The sequence below is a fragment of the Solea solea genome, chromosome 17 (genome assembly GCF_958295425.1).
Source record: "Solea solea chromosome 17, fSolSol10.1, whole genome shotgun sequence".
In the NCBI taxonomy this organism is placed as follows: domain Eukaryota; kingdom Metazoa; phylum Chordata; class Actinopteri; order Pleuronectiformes; family Soleidae; genus Solea; species Solea solea.
In genome coordinates, this window is record NC_081150.1 from 14,729,457 (window position 1) to 14,750,700 (window position 21,244).

General features: G+C 41.5%; 1 protein-coding gene across 1 annotated transcript in view; it reads left to right on the forward strand.

The window, feature by feature from the left end:
• kcnk3a (potassium channel, subfamily K, member 3a) overlaps positions 1-20,832 on the forward strand; it is a 32,148-nt gene extending 11,316 nt beyond the window's left edge. The window contains exon 2 of the mRNA XM_058612648.1: positions 19,501-20,832. Within this exon, the coding sequence (XP_058468631.1) occupies positions 19,501-20,417 (917 nt within the window). The 3' untranslated portion in view covers positions 20,418-20,832. The remainder of the gene's footprint in view (positions 1-19,500) is intronic.
• Positions 20,833-21,244: the final 412 nt, after the last annotated feature.

The following is a 21,244-nucleotide window of genomic DNA, read 5'->3' on the forward strand; positions in this document are numbered from 1 at the left end:
AGCTAGAAGAAATTTTACAATTTCTTCATCTACTGCAGACACAACACACATGTCCCTTTGTTGCTATAAAAAGCCAAAGCACACACAAACTCACACATACACAAATTCTTCCCGAGGAACACACAATGTCATGTAATGCTTCTCTCACACACACTTCTCTCAGATGGGAGGGGGGTGTTATACCAGCTGAGTGTTGATTATATGCCCAAAGCGTTGAGCTGTCTCCCCCAGTGCCTGGAGATGGTGGAGCTCCAGTCGCTTGAGCTTTTCTTCTGCAGTATGTACTGCACATATAGGACATCACAATGTGTAAAGAAAGGAAAAAAATAGCTTTCCACGTCAAGCATGGTGTGGAAAGTGTCTAAACACTGAGGTCAGGGCCTCATCATAACAAGTAAGTGATTTTCTCACAACTCACTGGCTCCTGACGACTTCAACCTTCTCTGAGTGAAGCGAGAGAGAGAGGGAGGGAGACTGTTGAACACTGTGGTTACTCGGGTGTTGTATTAGCTTAACACTACTCCAACTGGCTCAGTGCGCTGGAATGATTCGGTCCGACAGTGCGAAGAGACTGCGGCTCGCCTGGCTTATATACTGTCTCCCAGGGGGAATTTGTTTTCCAATTTGTTTCCAGCATCTGCTTAATCTCTCAACAAGCCAACCTGGATGAAGTGGACTGTCACACACTGGGGCATAATGATAATAACAATAACAGTGAAAGGTGAGTTGTGTTTATCCCCAAGGGCTGCAATCTGAACGTGGGCTTATGAGTACACATTTAATATCCACACACACCAAAAAAAAAAAAAAATGCCTGTGACAACCTCTGGCTAAAACGACAAGCTGCTAACCTATTTTTTCCGGAATCATCTCAGTATTGTCGCTGTCAGAGATGATGTGTCTGCGCGCAATCTGCACGCTGATGTGCGTGTGGTGGGAAACATAACCAGGGTGTTTGTCGTTCACGGTAAATTGACACAAAGGTGTTTTGAATGTCCTTTAATTTACGCAGACTGAATAACTTACCCGGATCAGATGATTCTGAACAAAAAGCTCTTCTTTGTTGAGGCTGTGTAGCTTCGGGTACCTGTGAGATCATGGAATATAATCCAGGAAGTTTGGTTTGAGCGTATCTGACTGTGAAGTGAACGGTATTATTATAGCACGGATGTTGCAAAGTCATCTGCTGGGTATGTGTGCCCACATGTGCTTAATTGGTCAGTTGTGTGCCACATAGCTGAGGTCATACTGTATGCACTGGATGAATCAGGGCCTGAAGGTGCCAGGATGTTCAGCTGACTTTCAACCCACTGGTACCTGTTCATTTCTGCTCGGTAAATCCTGACCTGGCTTGCGTTTAATAGAGCTACATTTGAAGCTTCATTGTCCCAGTTTACAAACACCAGTGGGGAATCAATTTATCGAATAAAGTGTCTGCCTCTAGCCTGGGTGAACCTAGCTGTTTTCCAGCTAGAGCTGTGCGTCCAACATGGCAGCCACTGTCTATCAATGTTGCTGTTGCTTCCATTGTAAGTGACTTGCTCCATGGAGTTCCCTCGGGCAATAGTCGTTAGAGGCCGTTACTAAAGAGCCATCACTCCTAGAAAACTACACCAAGCACGCAAGGACGGATTACTGAACGGGCCTATCAAGGGCTGAGGGGGCTGAGGGGGCCATGGAGCCGAAGCCTCTGCGCTACGATCCCAATATCTTTACTACTATGTTATTCATCCCGATATTTTAATGGAGCAATTAAGCCAAATAACACTGGTAATTATGTGATGTCTTCATGTTATTCCCCCCCTGATGTCTTCATTATAATCATTCATCATTATCATTAATATTACTATTTTCATTATTTTTGGCCAGGTGTTGCCTGACAAAAAGCCCATTTAGCAAGATGTAGGCCTTCACTGTGAGAAACCGGGAGATTCCTTACATGACAACCAGAATATTTTGTCATTTTAACATGTTTAAAGTATTTTTTTGTGCCCACTGACTCATAATCCATCTCAGCATGTTTCACGTTTGTTGATCCATTTTTTTTTTGCCATACTTCATATGTCATCTGGACCTGATCGGTAGCAGGTCTGTCCAATGGCGTAGAGAGACTCTTTCATCTACATTTGTTGGTCACGCCTCTTGAAAGTGGGAGGCCACTACGCTCTTTCCAGACTCAGTACGCCATTCCCAGTCTACCTCAATTAACTTTACAATATTCAATTCTTTGAGCTGGCAGAGCACAAACTTGGACTTTTACCCCCTATTCTCGTTCCCATTGGCGCCTGGAAGTACCCCGACAGAGCAGTGTCAAAAAGTGGGTTGGAACAGATCAGTTATTTTGATATCCTTCACAACTTTTGACTTTCTGAGCTGCACTGTACCACTTTGTGCAAATGGGGCTTGTGATCTGAAATGTTTGTCCAGCTCACACAACTTTCTGACACACTTTAGCTTTACTGTAAACTGCCACTGTTTTGACACCATGAATGTCTTACAGGAGAGACTGTTAGATTTGTAATCATATCTAATCTTCTCATATCTTTACCATTTTTCTATTGCCATGACCCTACGTAGTCATGACATCTGTAAACATCTGTTTTTTTGCATTATCTAGTAATGCAGATGGTATGGACCAGATAATCTGTCGTAACATGAAGGACCATTCTTCCTTGTCATTCAGATCAGTGTATGTCCCTTTGTGTGTAGAAAATTGACACATCTCTGCCGAGCACTGACTCTCTTTGTCCTTGTAAATTGCAGAATATGTACTAGACTTCAGGTTTGGTCACATAAAACTGCCCTAAACAACCCTAAAGAGAAAATCCCATTTACACTTGGTTGCTAGTAAAACTACTAGTTATCATGACAACATAAAACAAATAACAGTGAGTGACATTTACCGTCTGTGTTTAGTGCTCCGCATCACCACATATTATGTGCAGATCGCCACAGAGAAAATAAATCACTGCTAATCTACTGTACTTAACAATAGTAGAGTAGCACAGATGACACAGAGTGAGATCTGTGTCATCTAAACAAGACAAGTGTCCACTGTCCATGTTTTGACACACTCTTGTATTTTGTTTAATTAATATTGGACATCATCTTCCTCTGTCATTAATGAATCAGAGGACAGACTGAAACATACACTTGAGCAAAGTGACATTTACGCGTCCTTATTAAAGTGTTCTGGGTTTTTTTTTTGCTTCTGTGGGCCCAAGGCTGTCTGGATTTTCCACTTTAGAAATTTCACTGAGTAACTAAGTTGAGCCATGTTTGGAAGAATAGAAGCTAATATCGATTGTTCTTTATTTTATTTGATAGATAAAGTACTGTAAAGTAAAACTAGATGGAATGTATTTATTTGTTTTCACGTTCAGAAAAAAGAAATGAAAGACACTATATAAGGTCATTGTAAGTATAATATAATAATACACACACAATATCAGTCCTGCACTGCCCTGCTACAACACACCTGATTCAGATCTTTCAGAGCTTGTTGACGAGCTGACTATTTGAATGAAGAGTGTTGCAGAACGGCGACATCTAAAACATGCAGGACAGTGGGTCCCCGAGGACCAGGATAGGGAAACACTGCAATACGATATAAAGGACAATTGCCAAACAAACCCTTAAGGCAGGGTATTCTCAATCCTGGTCCTCAGGGACTCTCTGCTCTGCATGTTTTACATGTTTCCTTGCTCCAACACACCGGATTCATATGGTCAGCTCATTAACAAGCACTGCAGAAGACTGATAACAACCCATTTATATGAATCAGGTGTGTTGGAGCAAGGACACTTCTGCAGGACAGTGGGGTCTCCAGGAACAGGATTAAGAAACCCTGCTTTAGGGGCTTGAAAATCAGGGTTAGGGGTTATATTTTGTCATAGAAAATAGTTCAATAACAGGGTAAAAATAACACAAAGAAACACAAACCTCATACAGTTCAGTCACACGCACACCAAAAGAAAAAAACTACGTACTAGACTGATGTATTTGCAGAAACTGTGTTAGCCAGGTCTGGTGTGGTGAACCTGCAGACTGAGCGGAGGTGGAACTGATGCTCAGCTGCTCTCACCATATGTGCAGCCCCGAGGCAAGCGGTTACCTCACCAAGGTGACAAGGAGACCTGAGACACAGCTAAAACTGGACGGTCACTCCGTAATAGTTTGGACATCAGGTGTGTGTCCATGTGTACTGCGAATGTTTTCTGTGTCACAACGAGGGGGTAGTTTCAAGGTCACTTCAATGGGGAATTCTGCATGGTTGTATGGCTGATTTCACCTGCATACATTTGAATTGACCTTCTTTAACACTAAAGGTGCAGTGTGTAAATGTAAGTGGAATCATTTTTCACAGAAATGAACATCAAGTGATGATGAAATCATTAAAATTCATGTTTTACTAGTGTACAATACACGTGGAAGGGAAGGAAGAGGCGATGTGCAACTTCACCAATAAGTATTGCTAAAATGTAAGCACTGTTTTTGTACAATTTTAAAGAAATGCAGGAAGAAAATGTAGCAATTATATTATAGTTACAGCTACAGCTGAAATAGACCATAGCAGTCACACAGCATTGAGTGACTTCAAATATTATCTTGTTTATTTTGTGATAGAGAGAGCGCATAACGATCACCAGTTGAGGTTTCATGTAACACCTTGATGAGACCCATTACTTGATTTTATTGCCTCTGGTCATTAAGTCAGGTGCCAGTATTACTCTCATGCATCATGTAACACGACATATGATAGTTTTTCAAGGAGCACATTCAGACGACTCAGCCAGGATGTTGATCGTGTCCCGACTGAACTAGAAAGAGCTGTGTACTTTCTCGTTCGTGCAGGAGTATAGATGGAGTGTGCGTCAAATGGGCTTACAATTAAGTAATACGTTAAAGATTCTTCTTCTTATTTAACATATATGATCTAACAAATATCACATTTTTGCGATCATTTTTTTACTGCTTTCAGTACAACACTGAAGTCCAGTATGTACCCGAAAGTGTCCAGAGAGGCTCTAATGTGAGAACACAAATGTCCGCAAATGTCACTGTGCACATTTTATGGAACTTTGCCTGTTAGCCCCCCCGAGTCAAATTTTCGGAGAATGTCCTTGTGAGCAGCATGTGGGAATACAGCATGCTCGCCCCAGGCACGATAATCCCTCGCCTGAGTGTTTCAGAAATATTCCCGCTCTCGTACACGACTGTCTGACCCAGACAGTTTCTTGCTGTGTTCTTTTTGTGTGGATGAAAAAAAGATGGAAAAAGAAATACACGTAAAATGTCCAGTCCCAGTTTCCTGGACATTTCCCCCATAGTTTATGTCTGCAAAAAAAGCTTATGTGAGACCTCAACCAGCCAGAAACATGATGACAGACTTTTCAGTTTTTTAACGTGGCATTGAGCCCAGTGAGAAAATACAGCCAGGACATTGAAGTGCACTCATGTATAAAGACAAAAACACACACATATAGAGAGTGTTCATAACTGTCGAGGGTGAAAAATATATATATATATATATCATACAATCTAGATGCAGTATGTCATTTGTGGTTGACTTTTCCAATTAAAACTCTTTGTAAACAGGCACGATAATCGCTGATGTTGCGCTGATGTGTGACCTTCTGTCTTCTCATTTAATCCTGTTTTTTTTTTTGTCTTTGTTGTCTCCCTTTTTGTTTTTGCTGCGTAAACTGATCCTTGTGTGTGTGTTTTATACCAGACCACGGTGCCTCCCATTGGCCAGCATGTCAGTTTAGGACAGCATCTGCTCCCCGAGAGCAGCTGAATGAGCTGAACTGCGACCACAGCATGTACAAATTCATCAGTGGAATCAGGTGACAGAGGCAGGTGACTGCGCTGCACCGGCTGTGGTGCATCTCTTTGAATTTGCAGAGAAAAAGACACGGAGGAGAGGAGACAAAGTCAAACGAGTCAAAAAAAAAAAAAAAATTGAAAATATATGAGTGAAGGCACATGATATGCTCGAGACAAGCTATTTTTATTTGGAGCATTTAGCTGAATAAAACATCCAGGCAGCGGTCCAAATGACCAGAAATCACCAGGCAGGCGTGAAATAACCACGTCAAATGATAGCAAGCTTGTCACATATGTTTTGTTTAATGATGCAGAGCCGGGCTGTTTTCACATGCAATTTTCCATATGCTGGACCAGACTGATTTCCTCCAGAGTGTCAGGATTAACAAGCATAAAATGTTGTTTATGATGCACGATATCAGCCTCTTGCTCAACACCATGTGTGACGAAAGACAGCACCACTGCACTGAGAGGGGATCAGAGCACAGTTAACAGGGTGTGTGGATTTTAGCAATCATTGGCTGCGTTCACACTTGGCCCAGTTCCTAGCCTCGAAGTAAGTGTGTCTCTGCTTTTTATATTTTACACAGAAAATGATCCTCGTCATCCTCACCATCATCATCGGCAGCTGTGACATCTGTAGCCCAAAGTCTGTCTCTGTTTCCCATGAATTTTAAGTCAGATTTTTCCTTTTAAAAGAAGCACAAAAATAAAAGTGGGTATTGGTCCAATATCATGTTAAAAACAGGGTAAACATCAGGATTGATACCTGACACTCGTTTACACGTTTACATGCACAGTTTAATAGAGCTAAGGCTGTAGTCTGAGTAAGACAGGCAATCAGACTTGTTGAGTCTGAGTACACATGCGAAGGAGAAAATCCACTTATTGACCGCGTACATCTGACTCCACCTCTGTAGGTGGCGCTGTATCTCTCTATAAGCTAGTGCGTACCAAATCAGTTTCCCGTTGACCTTTATGTTGATCAATCGACTCCAGTCTGACTAAGCGTATACATGCAGTAAAGGTAATCAGACTATGAATCACATTATCCAGGTATGTTAGTCCGACTAAAATCGAGCTAATGCTAGTCGGACTAACATACCTGGATAATGCAATTCCTAGTCTGATTACCTTTACTGCATGTATACGCTTAGTCGGACTGTTAACATGCCATTAAGAAAACAAAATTATTGTCTTAGTCTGACTGAAATTGGACTTTTAACATGCATGTAAACACACTGACTGACATACAAATGGCTGATGTTGCTGGTGAATCAGCTGGACCTTGATGTTGCAGACTCTGGCACAGTTGATGTCATGAAAACTACATGGCAGCAACCATGATACCATGATAATTGGCTTCATGTCTGTACAGAGAAGACTCGAAAAGGTCTACTCTTTCTATCTTTGTTTGCAGTTCATAGTTTTGACCTTATGTGCTGTTATTCTTACAGTAGTATTGGTAGGCAGGTATTTTGCGGGGGAACTCACGTGGTGAAGGTGTCAACTTAAGTGCTTGTCATTCTTCCTGAATGACAAGCACTTTTCCAAGTGCTAGCATAAGCGAGCCGGTCCAATCATGCTCTGTAAATATTCCAGCACAGGCCATAGGCAATTATTTTACGTTTATACATTTCAAATGAAAAAAAATGCTAAATACTGTATTCATGACTTCTCTGAAGTCACCAATGACAGACGCACCAGCATTGTCTTCACAAAACTACTTAAAATATCAATATGATATTAAACATGTTCTCTCTTTCTCTTCTCTGTAACTTTAACTTCACTCTAACACAGGCACACTTTCTAAGCCGATAACCCAAATGGAGCACTTGAAACAGATACATCTGTTATTTGAGTTGACCTCTTAAAAGCTTGGAAACAAATCCCAACTTGGAGTTCCTACATTAGCAATGACTACAAATTAAAGACTTCCTACCGTATAAATTAAACTTCAAAGCTTCAACTATGTCTCGGCTATTTTCACTTTAACTTTATCTTACATGTGTCACACAGCACAGAGGGTAACTTATGTGAAATCTGAATTTACTCTCAGTCTCATTACTTGACAGTATCTGGCTTCACTTCTCTGCCTCCTCCTCCACCTCCTCCTCCTCTTCAAACGCTCCTTTTGTGTACAGCATCTGTGTACGTTAACCCCACTCTTGTCCGATAATCCAGCTGTGTTGTACATTTTAAAACAAATCTGTGTCAACTGTGTATCAGGTACATAAATCACGTGATTTATTTAATTAGCTAAACCCCCCGGGAGATCTCACACTCCTCATGGAATGCCTCGCTGACTGACCTCATGGAAAACTGCGGCCTGCCAAGGTTCCCTCTCATATCCCCTAAAAAGGAACCTAAGGAGTAGGTTTGGAAATAGATCCTGATAAGGATTTTTCTTTTTTCACAGTGAAAGGAAAACATTAGACCATATTGGCCAAACACACACACGCCGGCTCAGATCAGTGCTTTTCAAACAGATGTTAAAAAGTTAGTGGGTGCATCGCGTGATGACGAGCGGGTTTTGCTACCAGACAGGTACATTTGCAGCTAACCCCCCCTCGTTCACTTTGGTCTTCAAGCTTTTGATATTTCAGTGTTTGGGCCTCAGCTGTGCGTTTGATGAGAACACATGCTCCCAGGCCCAGATTTGGAGTCCGCACAGGGGTAACCAAGTTAGATTGAACCCAGACAGATGCTCTGCCAATGTGCTGTCTCCTCTGGCGGTGCGTCAGACTACATGTGATGAATACATCCCGTATCAGCCTCCTTCTTCCCCTTCTCCGTTACACGGGCTGGACAGGCTCCTTGTTCACTGTCGCTTCCTATAATGAAAGTTTGATTAGAGAGATTATTCTTCCTACTTTACAGTTTGCTGACAGCAGCGGTAGTATAGTGTAGATTATACCTGGCACGCTAACAAATATGACAAAGTACCCCCTTGAACATGATCTAAGTTGACAGGCCATTACAGTATATGTAGTGGCAAATCGCTTAACAACCGACAACATCTCCGTTTGGTTTGTGATGAAAGGATTGTGTTCAAATATTGCTTTTATCCAAAGTGTGTTTTGCCAATTTCACCCACTCGCAAACACAGTTAAGTACCATGTACCAAGTAAATGTCCATTGTGATTGAGCAAGAGTGTGCTACTTTGGATGATGAGCGATGCTGTCGACCTCCTTACGTATTTGTCAGAAAAAACACTGGTTATTTGTTCCCATTTTTGCCACATTGACCATTTGTGATCGTGTAAATGACGATCAACGCGTGTCAGACGTGAGAGGTGGAAGAAACAGTTTCTGATTTTTGGGGGGTCATTTATTTGGCAGCACCTACCAGGAACCAGGAGTTTGCATGTTCTCCCTGTGTGCATGGATCAGCATGGATGGATGAGGAATGGATGGAAATTCGTTCATGTCAGTGGGCCTTTTGTGCTGAGTCGAAAATTGGGTGTCTGTCACTCAGTGTCAGAGCGGTTGTCGTCCAACCAAAAGAGTTCCTGTGGTCCGGTGTTAATGACATCCAACGTTATGAGACTGCAAGGTGTAGTCACCCTTCCCTTTCCCAGATTTGTCAGGGAACTACAGCACGGTGGCCTCTGCATTAGAGGAAGCACGTAAAATGTCTTCCACAAATCTCTGTCTTCTGTTTCCTTCTTGTCGTTAAAGTTTTTGTGGGTGCTCGGAATCGTAAATGTAGTGAGCTGCTGAAAGTCTGTTTGTGCTGCTGTTAAAACAGCTCCAGAAAGCAAAGCCCTTGAATCTAGTTCATAGCAAAGGTTTCTCCTAAGGCTTCAAAACAAACTAAATCGTTTTCCAATACTTGTACAAACATACTTTATGCCATTAGCTCCAACTAAATGTTACACACTGGGAACGTAATCCCAAAATTGGGTGACATATTCAGCGACCGGGGGCTCGTAAGTGCTGGTGCTTGTCCCGCGTCCAGATAAATGAACACGTTTGCATCAGACTGGACATGCAGTGTAAAAATGAAAGTGCCAAATCAGCACTGTTGAAGAAATTCTGTTGCTGTGACCTCCAAACATTGGGAGCTGTCAAAAGAAAAAGGCACTCTGCATATATTTTACTGAATAATTCTACACTTTCTCATCAGTTATTTAAAGAAAAGACTGAACTCAACTGACTCTACAACACTCTACAATTATAGGGATACTCTGCAAAGTATCCCTATCATTTTTTTTCCTTCAAACTCATTACATGGACATTACACAGCGTTTGTCAGTGAGGCCTTGTGGGTCACAAGCTGGACGCAATAATGGAGGGAGGTGGGAGAGCCAGAGCTGTGTTTTAGTGTTTTAGTGCCTAAATAAACAGCCGCGGGGTCGTCTGGAGTTTGAGGTGTCTGTGACTGAGAATTGATGGGGGTCTGCGAGTTCACGCTTTGTGGGAAATCCAGAATCTTCTAAACCTCTCCCCTAACATCTCGGGGTGTCATTTTGTTAAAAAAAAAAAAAAAAAAAAAAGCCTTGACGTCCACACGGAGCGGATTCGAGTTACAGATTGCCGGGGTCGTGTAATGATATCTTAGACCAGACGCAGCTGGAGATGAAAGCAAGCTGGGGGATAGAAGGCATGCTGGGAAGCAGAGTGGACTGCTGCTCAGAGACAGCTTGTACCCAACAGACGACGTGGATCAGTGTTTATTTGCACTTTCCAACGGAACATTCCCCCGATTTACGCAGCGTTTCGGCGATGGTGTAAACGCTGACGCGGGTGATGTCACACAGGCACGGCTGCCCGGGCCACCTGTATGTCAGAGAGGCACGCTTTCCATTTAAGGCTTCATGTTGTGATTGTGTGTGACACCTCTGGGAATTTGTTTACTGACCACTACAGGGAGACACACAGACTGTGACGTCCTCTTTAGCTGCGGATGTAAGGAGTTTTTTTTTAATATTTGAATAGTGTGAACGCTGCAGTATAGTGTAACTTTCGTATATAAACTAGAATGTCTCTCACGTTCACGCCATTGTCAAACCGAGTTCACACAGTGTTGATTTAGCCTATCAGCTCCACATGACATCCCTGCGTGAGTCTCTCTCTTTATCGCTTGTTTTCGTGTCTGTGACCACATTCCCGTGCTGCACACATTCAAGCGAAGCAGAGGACGCGTACAATGTGAGACGGGTTCACCGCTCACACGGCAGCACAGTGGCTGAAAACATCCCAAAATTCACTCTAACAACTTTTACTTTTACTTTTACTCCACTACATTTCCTCTAACTGTCTTTGTTACTCGTTGCGAGCAAATAAAATCAGAAGAAGAGTTGGTATTATGGTCTGTATTTATATAGGACTTTTCTACTCTTGATGAGCTGCTTTACTTTTTCACCCATCCACACACTGCAACATGGGGTTAAGTGTCTTGCTCAAGGACACATATAGACTAGCAGAGCCAGGAATTGAGCCCACCACCTTCCAGTTGAAAGACAACTTGCCCTACCACTGAGCCAGCATGACTCAATCCTAACTCCCCACTTTGAAAACTCAAGCACATTTTATCTCAGAAAAGTACTTTTGATACTTAAATACAGTAAATGTCATAGACTTTAAGACTTTTACTTGAGTAATATTATAAGAAAAGTGACTTAAACTTCTACCAAATTAATTTTCTGATAAGATACTTGTACTTTTACTCAAGTATCCCTTTAAGGCACTTTATACCAGACTGGGAAGAGCCCATGAAAAGTTTAAAATGAGAATATTACTACACAACTGGCTGCCTGCACGTGTCCCGGACACAGTCTTAAGTAACAATAAAATACTAATAAACATCACATAACTTAATGGAGTAGTATGTACAGTGTGAAGTATGTTTTCTTGTATTTGTGGCTCTGTAAGGACCAACAATTGTATAAACCATACGGAGTGAGGACATTGTGGCAAAGTGAGGACATTTTGGCTGGTCCTCACATCTTTAAAGGGCTTTTTGTGGGGGGCGGGTTAGGGTTAGTGGCTGAATCTGTTTACACAGTCACATCATGGGGACTTGTCGTCCTTATGGGGACAAAAAGCAAGTCCTCATAATGTAAATTATGACATTTTAAGGTGAAGACATGTTGTATGGTTAGGATGAGGTTTGTTTTAAGATAAGTTAGTTTTAGGGTTAGGGTTAGGCCAGCAGTTGTTATGGTTAAGGTTGGAGTCTCCTGGAAATGAATGAATGAATGAATGAAAGTCAATGTCATGTCCTCTGAAGTCATGGAAACCAGACTGTCTGTGTCTGACTGGAAGGGGGCGGGAACGAGACGAGGGGGGGAATTTATTTATTCAGTTACTTAATTACTTTTTTGACTTTTTGATTCATTAAACATCCCTTTGGTCCAAACAATTAGTAAGAAAAAAAAACGACTTCAATTATGATAAACAAACAGGATTAAAAAAGAATAATAATACCAGTTGTGGCGTCACCACTGTTTGTCTCTGTGTGTTCTCTCAAAGAGCGAGCACAGAGTTTCTGATGATATCATGTGTGAATCATCACTTTGGCTCGCCGCCATCACTTTTGCAAATCTTTTTATCACCAGGATGTGAAGGACATGTCCCCTCTTTTTTTTTTTTTTACCTCCTACCCTTGTCCCATTCACTTACTTTTATGCTTTTAGTTTGATTTACTCACTCAAATCTTTACATGTCCTTGAGTTGATTAATTGATTCGTGGCTGTCACGTCTTACCTATGCTACGTGAGCACCGACAGATTTTTTTTTTCCTTTTTTTGACAACCACAAAATACAGGAAACGATTTATTCCAGTTTGGAGTTTTTTGGGCAGATTGATGTAAATATACACAAATGTTGTATGTCTCCACTTTGTTGTAGAGTTACTATTCCCTGCGTCAGACTTTATGAACATTGTTTCACTGGGACTTAAATCGAAATTTAAGTAACTAAAGTCATTCTTTTTCTTTAAACACACAAGTAGAGCTGCAACTAACGATGAATTTCATCATCGTTAGTCTCTCGAGTCAGAAAATGTCGGAAAATGCTGAAAAACGATGACCAGTGTTTCTCAAACCTGGAAATAATGATGTTCTCGAAGGTCTTGTTTTGTCCACAAACCAAAATGTTTCCACTTTTAATGATTTCTTTGTTATATGGAGCAAAGAAACCAGAAAATAATCACATTTAAGAAGCTAAAACAATCAGAAATGTTTGTTTTAATCATGAAAAAAAGCTTCAAACCGATGAATCGATTATCAAAATAGTTGACGATTCATTTAGTAATCGATTAATAATCGATGAATCGAGTAAGTGTTTCACCTCTACACATAAGTCACTATAAGTGAATCTCAGATTAAAGAGTGGTTACATTACATTGACGCTGATTTAGAGTCCAGTGAAATGTATAAGGTTATGTTTGTTTTACAGCAGAAACAGTTCACTAAAACACTTAATGACTTGTTTCCTGAACGTAGCAGTTTACTGTTTCCACCTTTGGCTCTTTGTCTTGAGTGGATTCTTGCTCTACACACCGACGAGTGTATTATTCAGTGTGGCACTGGCCGATCTCCAGGAGCAGTAGAGACATCTGAGGACATTATCGGTCACCGGTGAACTCCAGAGTCTGTATGTCATGAAGTTTCCTCTTCTCTGTCCACTCTCTCTCTTCCAGTTTTTGCCTCCCGAAATCATACATTTTCATTTGGTGTTGCATTGTTTTGCATAATGTGAACGTTTGAGCACGATAAGTGCGCCGTCTCTTTGAGGATTCTCACCCATTAAGGTGAGCTGATGCACCTGATGAATACGCTTTGTGTCTCCCGTGTCGTTGGCAGGGACAAATTGTGCCCGGTAATCAATGAAAATGTGATTGCGTGACAGAGGAACTGGAGCCCTAACAGCCACATCATGCCATTCTTTGATGTATTTTCAAAGCCTGTTTTTAGCCGCACCTAATTAATCAGACTAATGAGATATTTAGATGTAGTGGTTGAGGCGGCTGATGTCGTGTTTCAGACGCCACATGCAGGGACGGAGCCGCTTTCACTCAGCTGTCAGACGTTGAGTGAAGTGGTGAAATTATTTGCATTGTGCTGCACACTATTAGACGTTTCATTTAAATCGCCTGAGCGAGGGTTAATATGACACGGCGGTGAATAAATCTGTGAGCGTGCCCATCTGCTCAAATGAATATGGGAGGATTAAAAAATGAGTGAAATGAATTAGTGGGTAAAAAATGTGTTTCAGGTCAGGATTAAAGACTCTGGAATCACAGAATGTTTGGCAGTGTTCAGGAGTGGGGGGGAAGGATATTGTAACGGAAAATTTGTGGTTTTTTTGTATGTAATGATTTGTTTTGAAGCATTTAAATTGGGACCAGCTTGTTGCTCGAGGCATTAAATGATTGGCTGTAAATTATGATTCAGTAATGAGAGGCACCGATGAGGAGGGAGTGAGAGTCTGTATGGAGTGTGGTGCACCTGTGCTCAGCTCACATTTATTCACCCCCCCCCCCCCCCCCCCCCCCACCACCACCACCACCCGCTTTTAAAACCTCTCATCGCTTTTCAATGTTGTGTGATTTTCATATTTTCTTTTACATGATAATTATGGAAATGAGGTTGCGATACAAGACAATCTGCGCTGATAGCAGTGGAGTTGCTGTTTTCCTAGGGAAATAAAAAAGTGATACACTATAATTTCCGCCATGTCTTTTCTCTGTTTGTCCACGAAATGTGAGCAAATAGCCACTTTGCCAAAAATGACACAGCTACACTCAATATTAAGGTTTCAGCGTGAGACAGCTGACAGCACAGGAGTCTTCCTCAGGTGTTGGTCAAGCTTCTGCTGTGGCCCATTGTTTTTCTTTTTCACCTTTCAGATCTTGTGAGGCTGCACTTTTCCCTCTGACAGTAACTCATGTAAGCAGAACGTCGCGTCTGATGATAACTTTGTCACGGGAGAAGTTTGGAGGAAGGGGTGATGTCATGCGAGTCTCTCCCGCTCTCTCTCTCTTTCTCTCTCACACACGTGGCGGCAGGAGCCGCTGCCCTGTCGCCTCCAGCGTTTATGTCCACTGTTGACGAGTGCTGCTGTCACTCCGGTCACCCACCCCACAAGTCTCAATAAGCTGCTCCCTGGTGCTGACAGCTCATGACAGGCCTGCAGCCCCGTTCATCTCAACACATGGTCCCACTCACTCCACAATCAATGGTTAATAATAAGTGCATTTTCCTCTTTCTTTCTTTCTTTCTTTCTTTCGTTCTTTCTCATCATCTTCTCTCATCTATACACTAGATAGATAGATAGATAGATAGATAGATAGATAGATAGATAGATACAATCCTGCTAATTTAAGAACACCTAGCACGGGGCTGGTCAAGTGAAAAGTGTTTATTGTGATATGTACCGATACATAGCGTACATACAATATAAATATATTTATGATGAAATATGTGTCTATTAATTTAAAAAACCTACAGAAACAAGTCATTATAACTTGATATTAAGTGGTTGGCCACATGTGATCTCTGTACTCTATACTGAATGAAACGTATTTTCAAAATCCAGATATGTTCTGCAGGGTTTCTCAAGCGTGGTTCTCAGGATCAACAGCCCTGCATTACATTACATTGCATGTCATTTAGCAGACGCTTTTATCCAAAGCGACTTACAATAAGTGCATTTAAACATTTGGGTACAAACAAGAGCTAGAAGTAAGTAAGCCAAACTATAAAGTGCTAGTCATAAGTGCGATGTATAAGCAAGTGCTTTTTTTTCTTTTTTGTTTGTAGTCGTCGTCGTCTTAGTCGAGGTAGAGTCGAAAGAAATGTGGTCGGCGGCGGAAGATGTGGAGGCTTTCTGCTGTCCGGACGTCAGTGGGGAGCTTGTTCCACCATTTGGGAGCTCGGACAGTGAACAGTCTCGAGTTCTGTGAATGCCTCTGCGATCCTCTCAGTGAGGGGGCAGCACGCCGGTTTGCTGGGGTGTAGGTTTTGATCATGTTTACATGATGCATGTTTTAGCGTGTCTCCCTGCTCCAACACACCTCATTCAAATAGACACCGCGTCAAGCAAGCCTGGTTACGACCCATTCATTTGAATCAGGTGTGTTGGAGCAGTCTCAAGGACCAGGATTGAGAAACACTGACAAAAGAAAAGAAAAGACGAAAAAAAACATCAATGTTGTTTAATATTTATTGCAATTTATGTTCCAGTCTGACTGACTGTTCTGTTTCTCTCAACAGTTGTGTCTTGTAAGTCAATGTGGGCTGGGGAATACTTCTACTTATTCTATATAGTAAAAACAAATCAGTATTTGAGCCACAAAACCACCATTTAAGATGCTGCAATTTGTTTTCACGTCATAACAGACGTCTGTTGGATTTAAGCAGGGGAATAGTCAATAACTGTTCAAGGTGGAAGCAAACGCGACTGAAGTTCATTACATTTTCTGATGTCGTACTTGAGGGGAAAGTAATAAATGCTTTCAAAAGTGGCAAAGAACCGGAGTAAATTGCTCCCTCTCAGATGTAAGGAATAATGCAAAATGCCGTCAGAAAGTTATTATTTCAATAATGTATTCACAGCGGCTGAATGGAGCACATTTATATTCGCAGACTTGCGCCGCAATGTGGCTCGACAGACTGACCATTTCTTATACATTTTTAATAAGCACACAATCCACTGGAGGAAAAACAAGCCGGTACAGTCACTCATAATAAAGGTCAAAAGAAAGGCTGGGATGTGACATATTGTCACTGATGCAGTGATTTTTTTCACAAAACAAAACCACAAATCCCACAAGGTTTTAAAAGTGTATGAAAAATAGTTATAACAGTTAAAAAAATAAATTACAAGTACCAGATGAAGTGTTAGCACAAACAGTTAAGACAGTTAAGTTAAGATGAAATTACACATAGATAATTGACAGTAAGCTAATTATAAACGGTTAACAACAGTTCCAGGTGATGGCGGTATCGCAGAAACAGAATCGTAATTTCAAAGTTGAAGTCTTTAATACATTTTGAAATAGATAGCAATGGTATAAACAGCTGAGTAGTTGCGCAAAGAATGACAGTTTAAATAAAACATGTAACCTTATGAGGTGCCGTTTGTAAAGAGGCTCAAGCTGAAAGTAGCATCAACATTTTGCCACATTTAGCTTTAAACAATGTTTATTAAAAAGTGTTGTGAATTTTTTAACATTAACTTTTTCCACATTTACACCAATATGTGTTAACTTGAATTTCTCTGTGAGATGAATAAAGTATCTATCTATCTATCTATCTATCTAACTTACACATATATTAAATAGTTAAATCTAAATATCAAATGTTACACCTAAATGTTAAATTTCAATCTTTAATCTAAATGCTAAATATAAATGTTTCATCTAAATATTTAACCTTTAAATCGAAATGTTAAATTTAAATATGAATACAAATGTTAAAAATAAATCTAAATGTTAAATATAAATGCTTAATATAAATGTTCTGGTTGAAACTAAATATTTAGCTAACCGCAGAAGTACCAAAATAAAAGCTTGAGATGGTTGAGACTTTTTAAACATTGTTTAAAAGCTAAATGTGGAAAACTATTTAAAAATAACAATTATTGAATAAACAGGTCCATTGATTCATGTTAATTTGACAGATAAACTGTTAAAAAAAAATAGCTTGAAATAAATGATTTTCGCTGTTCCGACTGTTCATCCAGCAGTTAATGGATGCACCACTGAAATGTCACTTCACAACATGTCAAAGCCCAATTGTACGAATGCAAATTTGACCTAAACACTGACACCTAAAAAAAAACCCTGGATCAAACATATTGTGTTTGATGTGTCATTATCCACACATTACAAAGACATATTTGAAACATGACTGGTGTTTGATAAAGGGGTGCTTGAACTCATCCGGGGAGGCGGTGAATGTTGAGAGGCGCTGAATACCAAGGTCATGTTTAATGTCATCCCTTAGCCTGTGAACGAGCATGTAATTAATCTCATCACAAGAGGATTTATAAGTCATATCTCGTTAATTAAAAAAAAAATAAAATTAAAAAAAAGTCGACTTATTCCCTCCACAGAAAACACAGCAATGGCTCTCATTTTGGCAGCACAACTGGGAAAAGCTTTAAACAGATTTGGCAGCGGGCAGACGGATGGCTCAACTGCACGGATCAGCGTGACAATAAAACCCAGAGCCCGAAGAATTAAATCAACCCCTCGTATAATTACATTTTAACTATCGGTCAAGCTTTTTTTTTGTTTTTCCATTTGCTTATCTCTTTGTTATCAGAGACTCATCCCTCAGCTCCTGTGTGCAACAGGTCCACTTGTGGAGAACGGTGTTTCAGGCCGTAATGATGTTGCGGGTGAGGGACTCGCGTCCTGTGGGACGAGAGCAGCGATAAAGAGGACGCTGTGAGACAAAAGGGGTGATGCTAAAGTTGAAATGTGACTCGTGCCATAATCTGGAATTGGCTGGTGTTGAGCACTCACTGGTATTATCTAAGTGACCACTACAGTAAATACATGTGTCATTGGCATTATGTTTATACACTAAGTGGTTTATCACTCACTCACTGTTTTGTGGAGAGTAGATGGAGGGAAAGGTCCTCCTGTAACCATTTGCACCATGAAGTGGCTTATTTAACCATTTTGTTTGAATACATTTTCCATTTCTGGTTGATTTGATTGTTGACGTGTTACCAGTCTTGTATAAAGTACCTTAAAGGGATACTTGAGTAAAAGTACAAGTATCTTTCCAGGAAATTACTTTGGTGGAAGTTGAAGTGAGTTTTTATAAAATTAGCCAAGTCACAGGCTGCTCCTGCCTCGCTGAACAGTGCAGGAAGTATTTCCTAAAGTCCAAAAACATGCAAATTTGGGGATTAGGAAAATTGTACACAATGGTCGTGTTCCTCCATGTGTCCCTGTGATGGACTGGTGATCTGTCCAGGCCGATCCCACCTTTCACCCTATGTCAAGTGGTATTGGCACCAGCAACCCTCATGTGGAGGATAAAGCGATAGACGATAGATGGATTATCTATCTGTCTCTCCCTCTGTCCATCGTCTGTCTATCTATCAAGGTCAGGAGTAGAATAAGCATTGAAATAAGATAACAAAGTGAGAGTATAAAACACAAATTCAGAATATATATTCAGGAATATAATAAGCAATAGTAAAAGGTAGAGTTCCTAAGGCTCAGTCGCAGCACACACACACACACACACACACACATATTGCCTTTTGTGATCATTGCGTCAGGGTTTTATAATCTGAACTTTCAAAAGGACTGCAGAACATCCACTGGTGCTCTGTTTGTTTGATGTGGAAAATGTTGAGGATTAATTAGGTGCAAATGTACTCATTAGCTGAGGCCACCACGCAGAGACAAATTGTCAATGAATTATTCAAACTCTCTCCCTTGGCATCAGTGCTTTGCCTTTCCTGTCACACTGCTGTGCATTCTCCTTTCCAATTGCATTCTGCCGCTGCCGAAATGAAGGGACTTTGGATTTATCACAAGTGCGGCTCAAAGAATACTAATCGTTTATATCTGTCTGCTCCAGGTTTGACAGTCGTCCCAGGCATGCAGCCTTGTCCTCTCCGACTCATGTCCTCTGCACTGTAGATGTAATTAGTTCTGCCCCAGTAAATGTGGCCGTTTCTCTTTGTGTACCCCAGGATATGGCCATGCAGCCCCCAGCACAGACGGAGGGAAGGCGTTCTGCATGCTCTACGCCCTCCTGGGCATCCCGCTCACTTTGGTCATGTTCCAGAGCGTCGGTGAGCGGATCAACACCTTTGTCAGGTACCTGCTCCATCGCCTGAAGGTGTGCCTTGGCATGAGACACACCGAGGTCTCCATGGTCAACATGGTGATCATTGGCTTCATATTCTGCATGAGCACGCTGTGTGTCGGTGCGCTGGCCTTCTCCCACTTTGAGGGATGGACCTTCTTTCACGCCTACTACTACTGCTTCATCACGCTCACCACGATCGGCTTCGGGGACTATGTGGCGCTGCAGAAGGAACAAGCTCTGCAGAACAAGCCGGAGTACGTGGCCTTCAGCTTCATCTACATCCTGACGGGCCTGGCTGTGATCGGAGCCTTCCTCAACTTGGTAGTGCTGCGCTTCATGACGATGAACGCCGAGGACGAGAAGAGGGACGCGGAGCAGAGGGCTCTGCTCACTCACAACGGTCAGGCGGGGCACATCAACTGCTCGGCGGATCCGGCCTCCTCGTCCTCCACGCCGTCTGGATGTGGCGGCGGGAACGCGGTGGGCGGCAGCGGGGGAGGCGCGGCGAGCCGAGGCCTCCGCAACGTTTACGCCGAGGTGCTCCACTTCCAGTCCATGTGCTCCTGCCTTTGGTACAAGAGCAGGGAGAAACTGCAATACTCCATCCCCATGATCATCTCACGTGACCTTTCCACCTCGGACACGTACATGGAGCAGGGAGAAGCTTTTTCCAACCCGCTCCACTCGAACGGCTGCATGTGCAGCCTGCAGTGTCACTCGGGCATTAGCTCAGTTTCCACCGGTCTGCACAGCATCAATACCTACAGAAGACTCAATAAGCGCAGAAGCTCGATCTAAACGGGAGGACTTCATTCTTAAAGGTCAAATCCCGCTTGTGGCTGGCACCCGAAGGGGGGGGAATCTCCTACTGTGGTACTATATTAGCAGCGGACATCAGGGTGGAGAGAGTGTGGAGCTGCAGTCTCCAGACTGTCAGCCTCGTGTTTAACTTCCATTAGCTTAGCACAAACCATTTAGGACTCACGTTGTTCCTGGGAAATAATGCTAATGGTTGTTTATTAAGCAAGCAAACTCAGAAACTGTCTCTGAAAATCTTTGATTTTCTAATATTAAGGAGTCACATCGTTTGATTCCAATAGTTCTTTGGTCATGAGACAGAGTCGAGGACATTTCAAAAGGGACAAAATACACTGTGAGACATGTTTTTAAAGAGGGACTGTGGGTGTATTAACTGTGTATATATATATATATATATATATAATATAAAAAAAAAATTCACTAAGACATATTTTATTGATGAATCTGAAATTAGCTTGTTTTCAGTAAGACTTTCAAAAAGCAATCTTAGGTTGTAAATATTAAAGCCACTTCAGAATGTGTGTATATATATTATATATATGTATATATTATATAATATATATATATATATATATATATATATTCAGGCACTTCATTAGTAGTGGTTCATGGGGAAAAGCCTATTTTTTCAGCGAAAGTGTTCAGATATTATATATCAGCGTCTTCACCTGTGTGTCTCTAACTGAATTCCATCGTTCAAGCCAAATTGTCTCAACTGTTTCATGTGTTTTTCCTTTAGATAAAAATAAAATAAGACCCTTTGTGGGGATATTAAGCATCCTAACTGCTGCTCCTCCTTCTCCTTA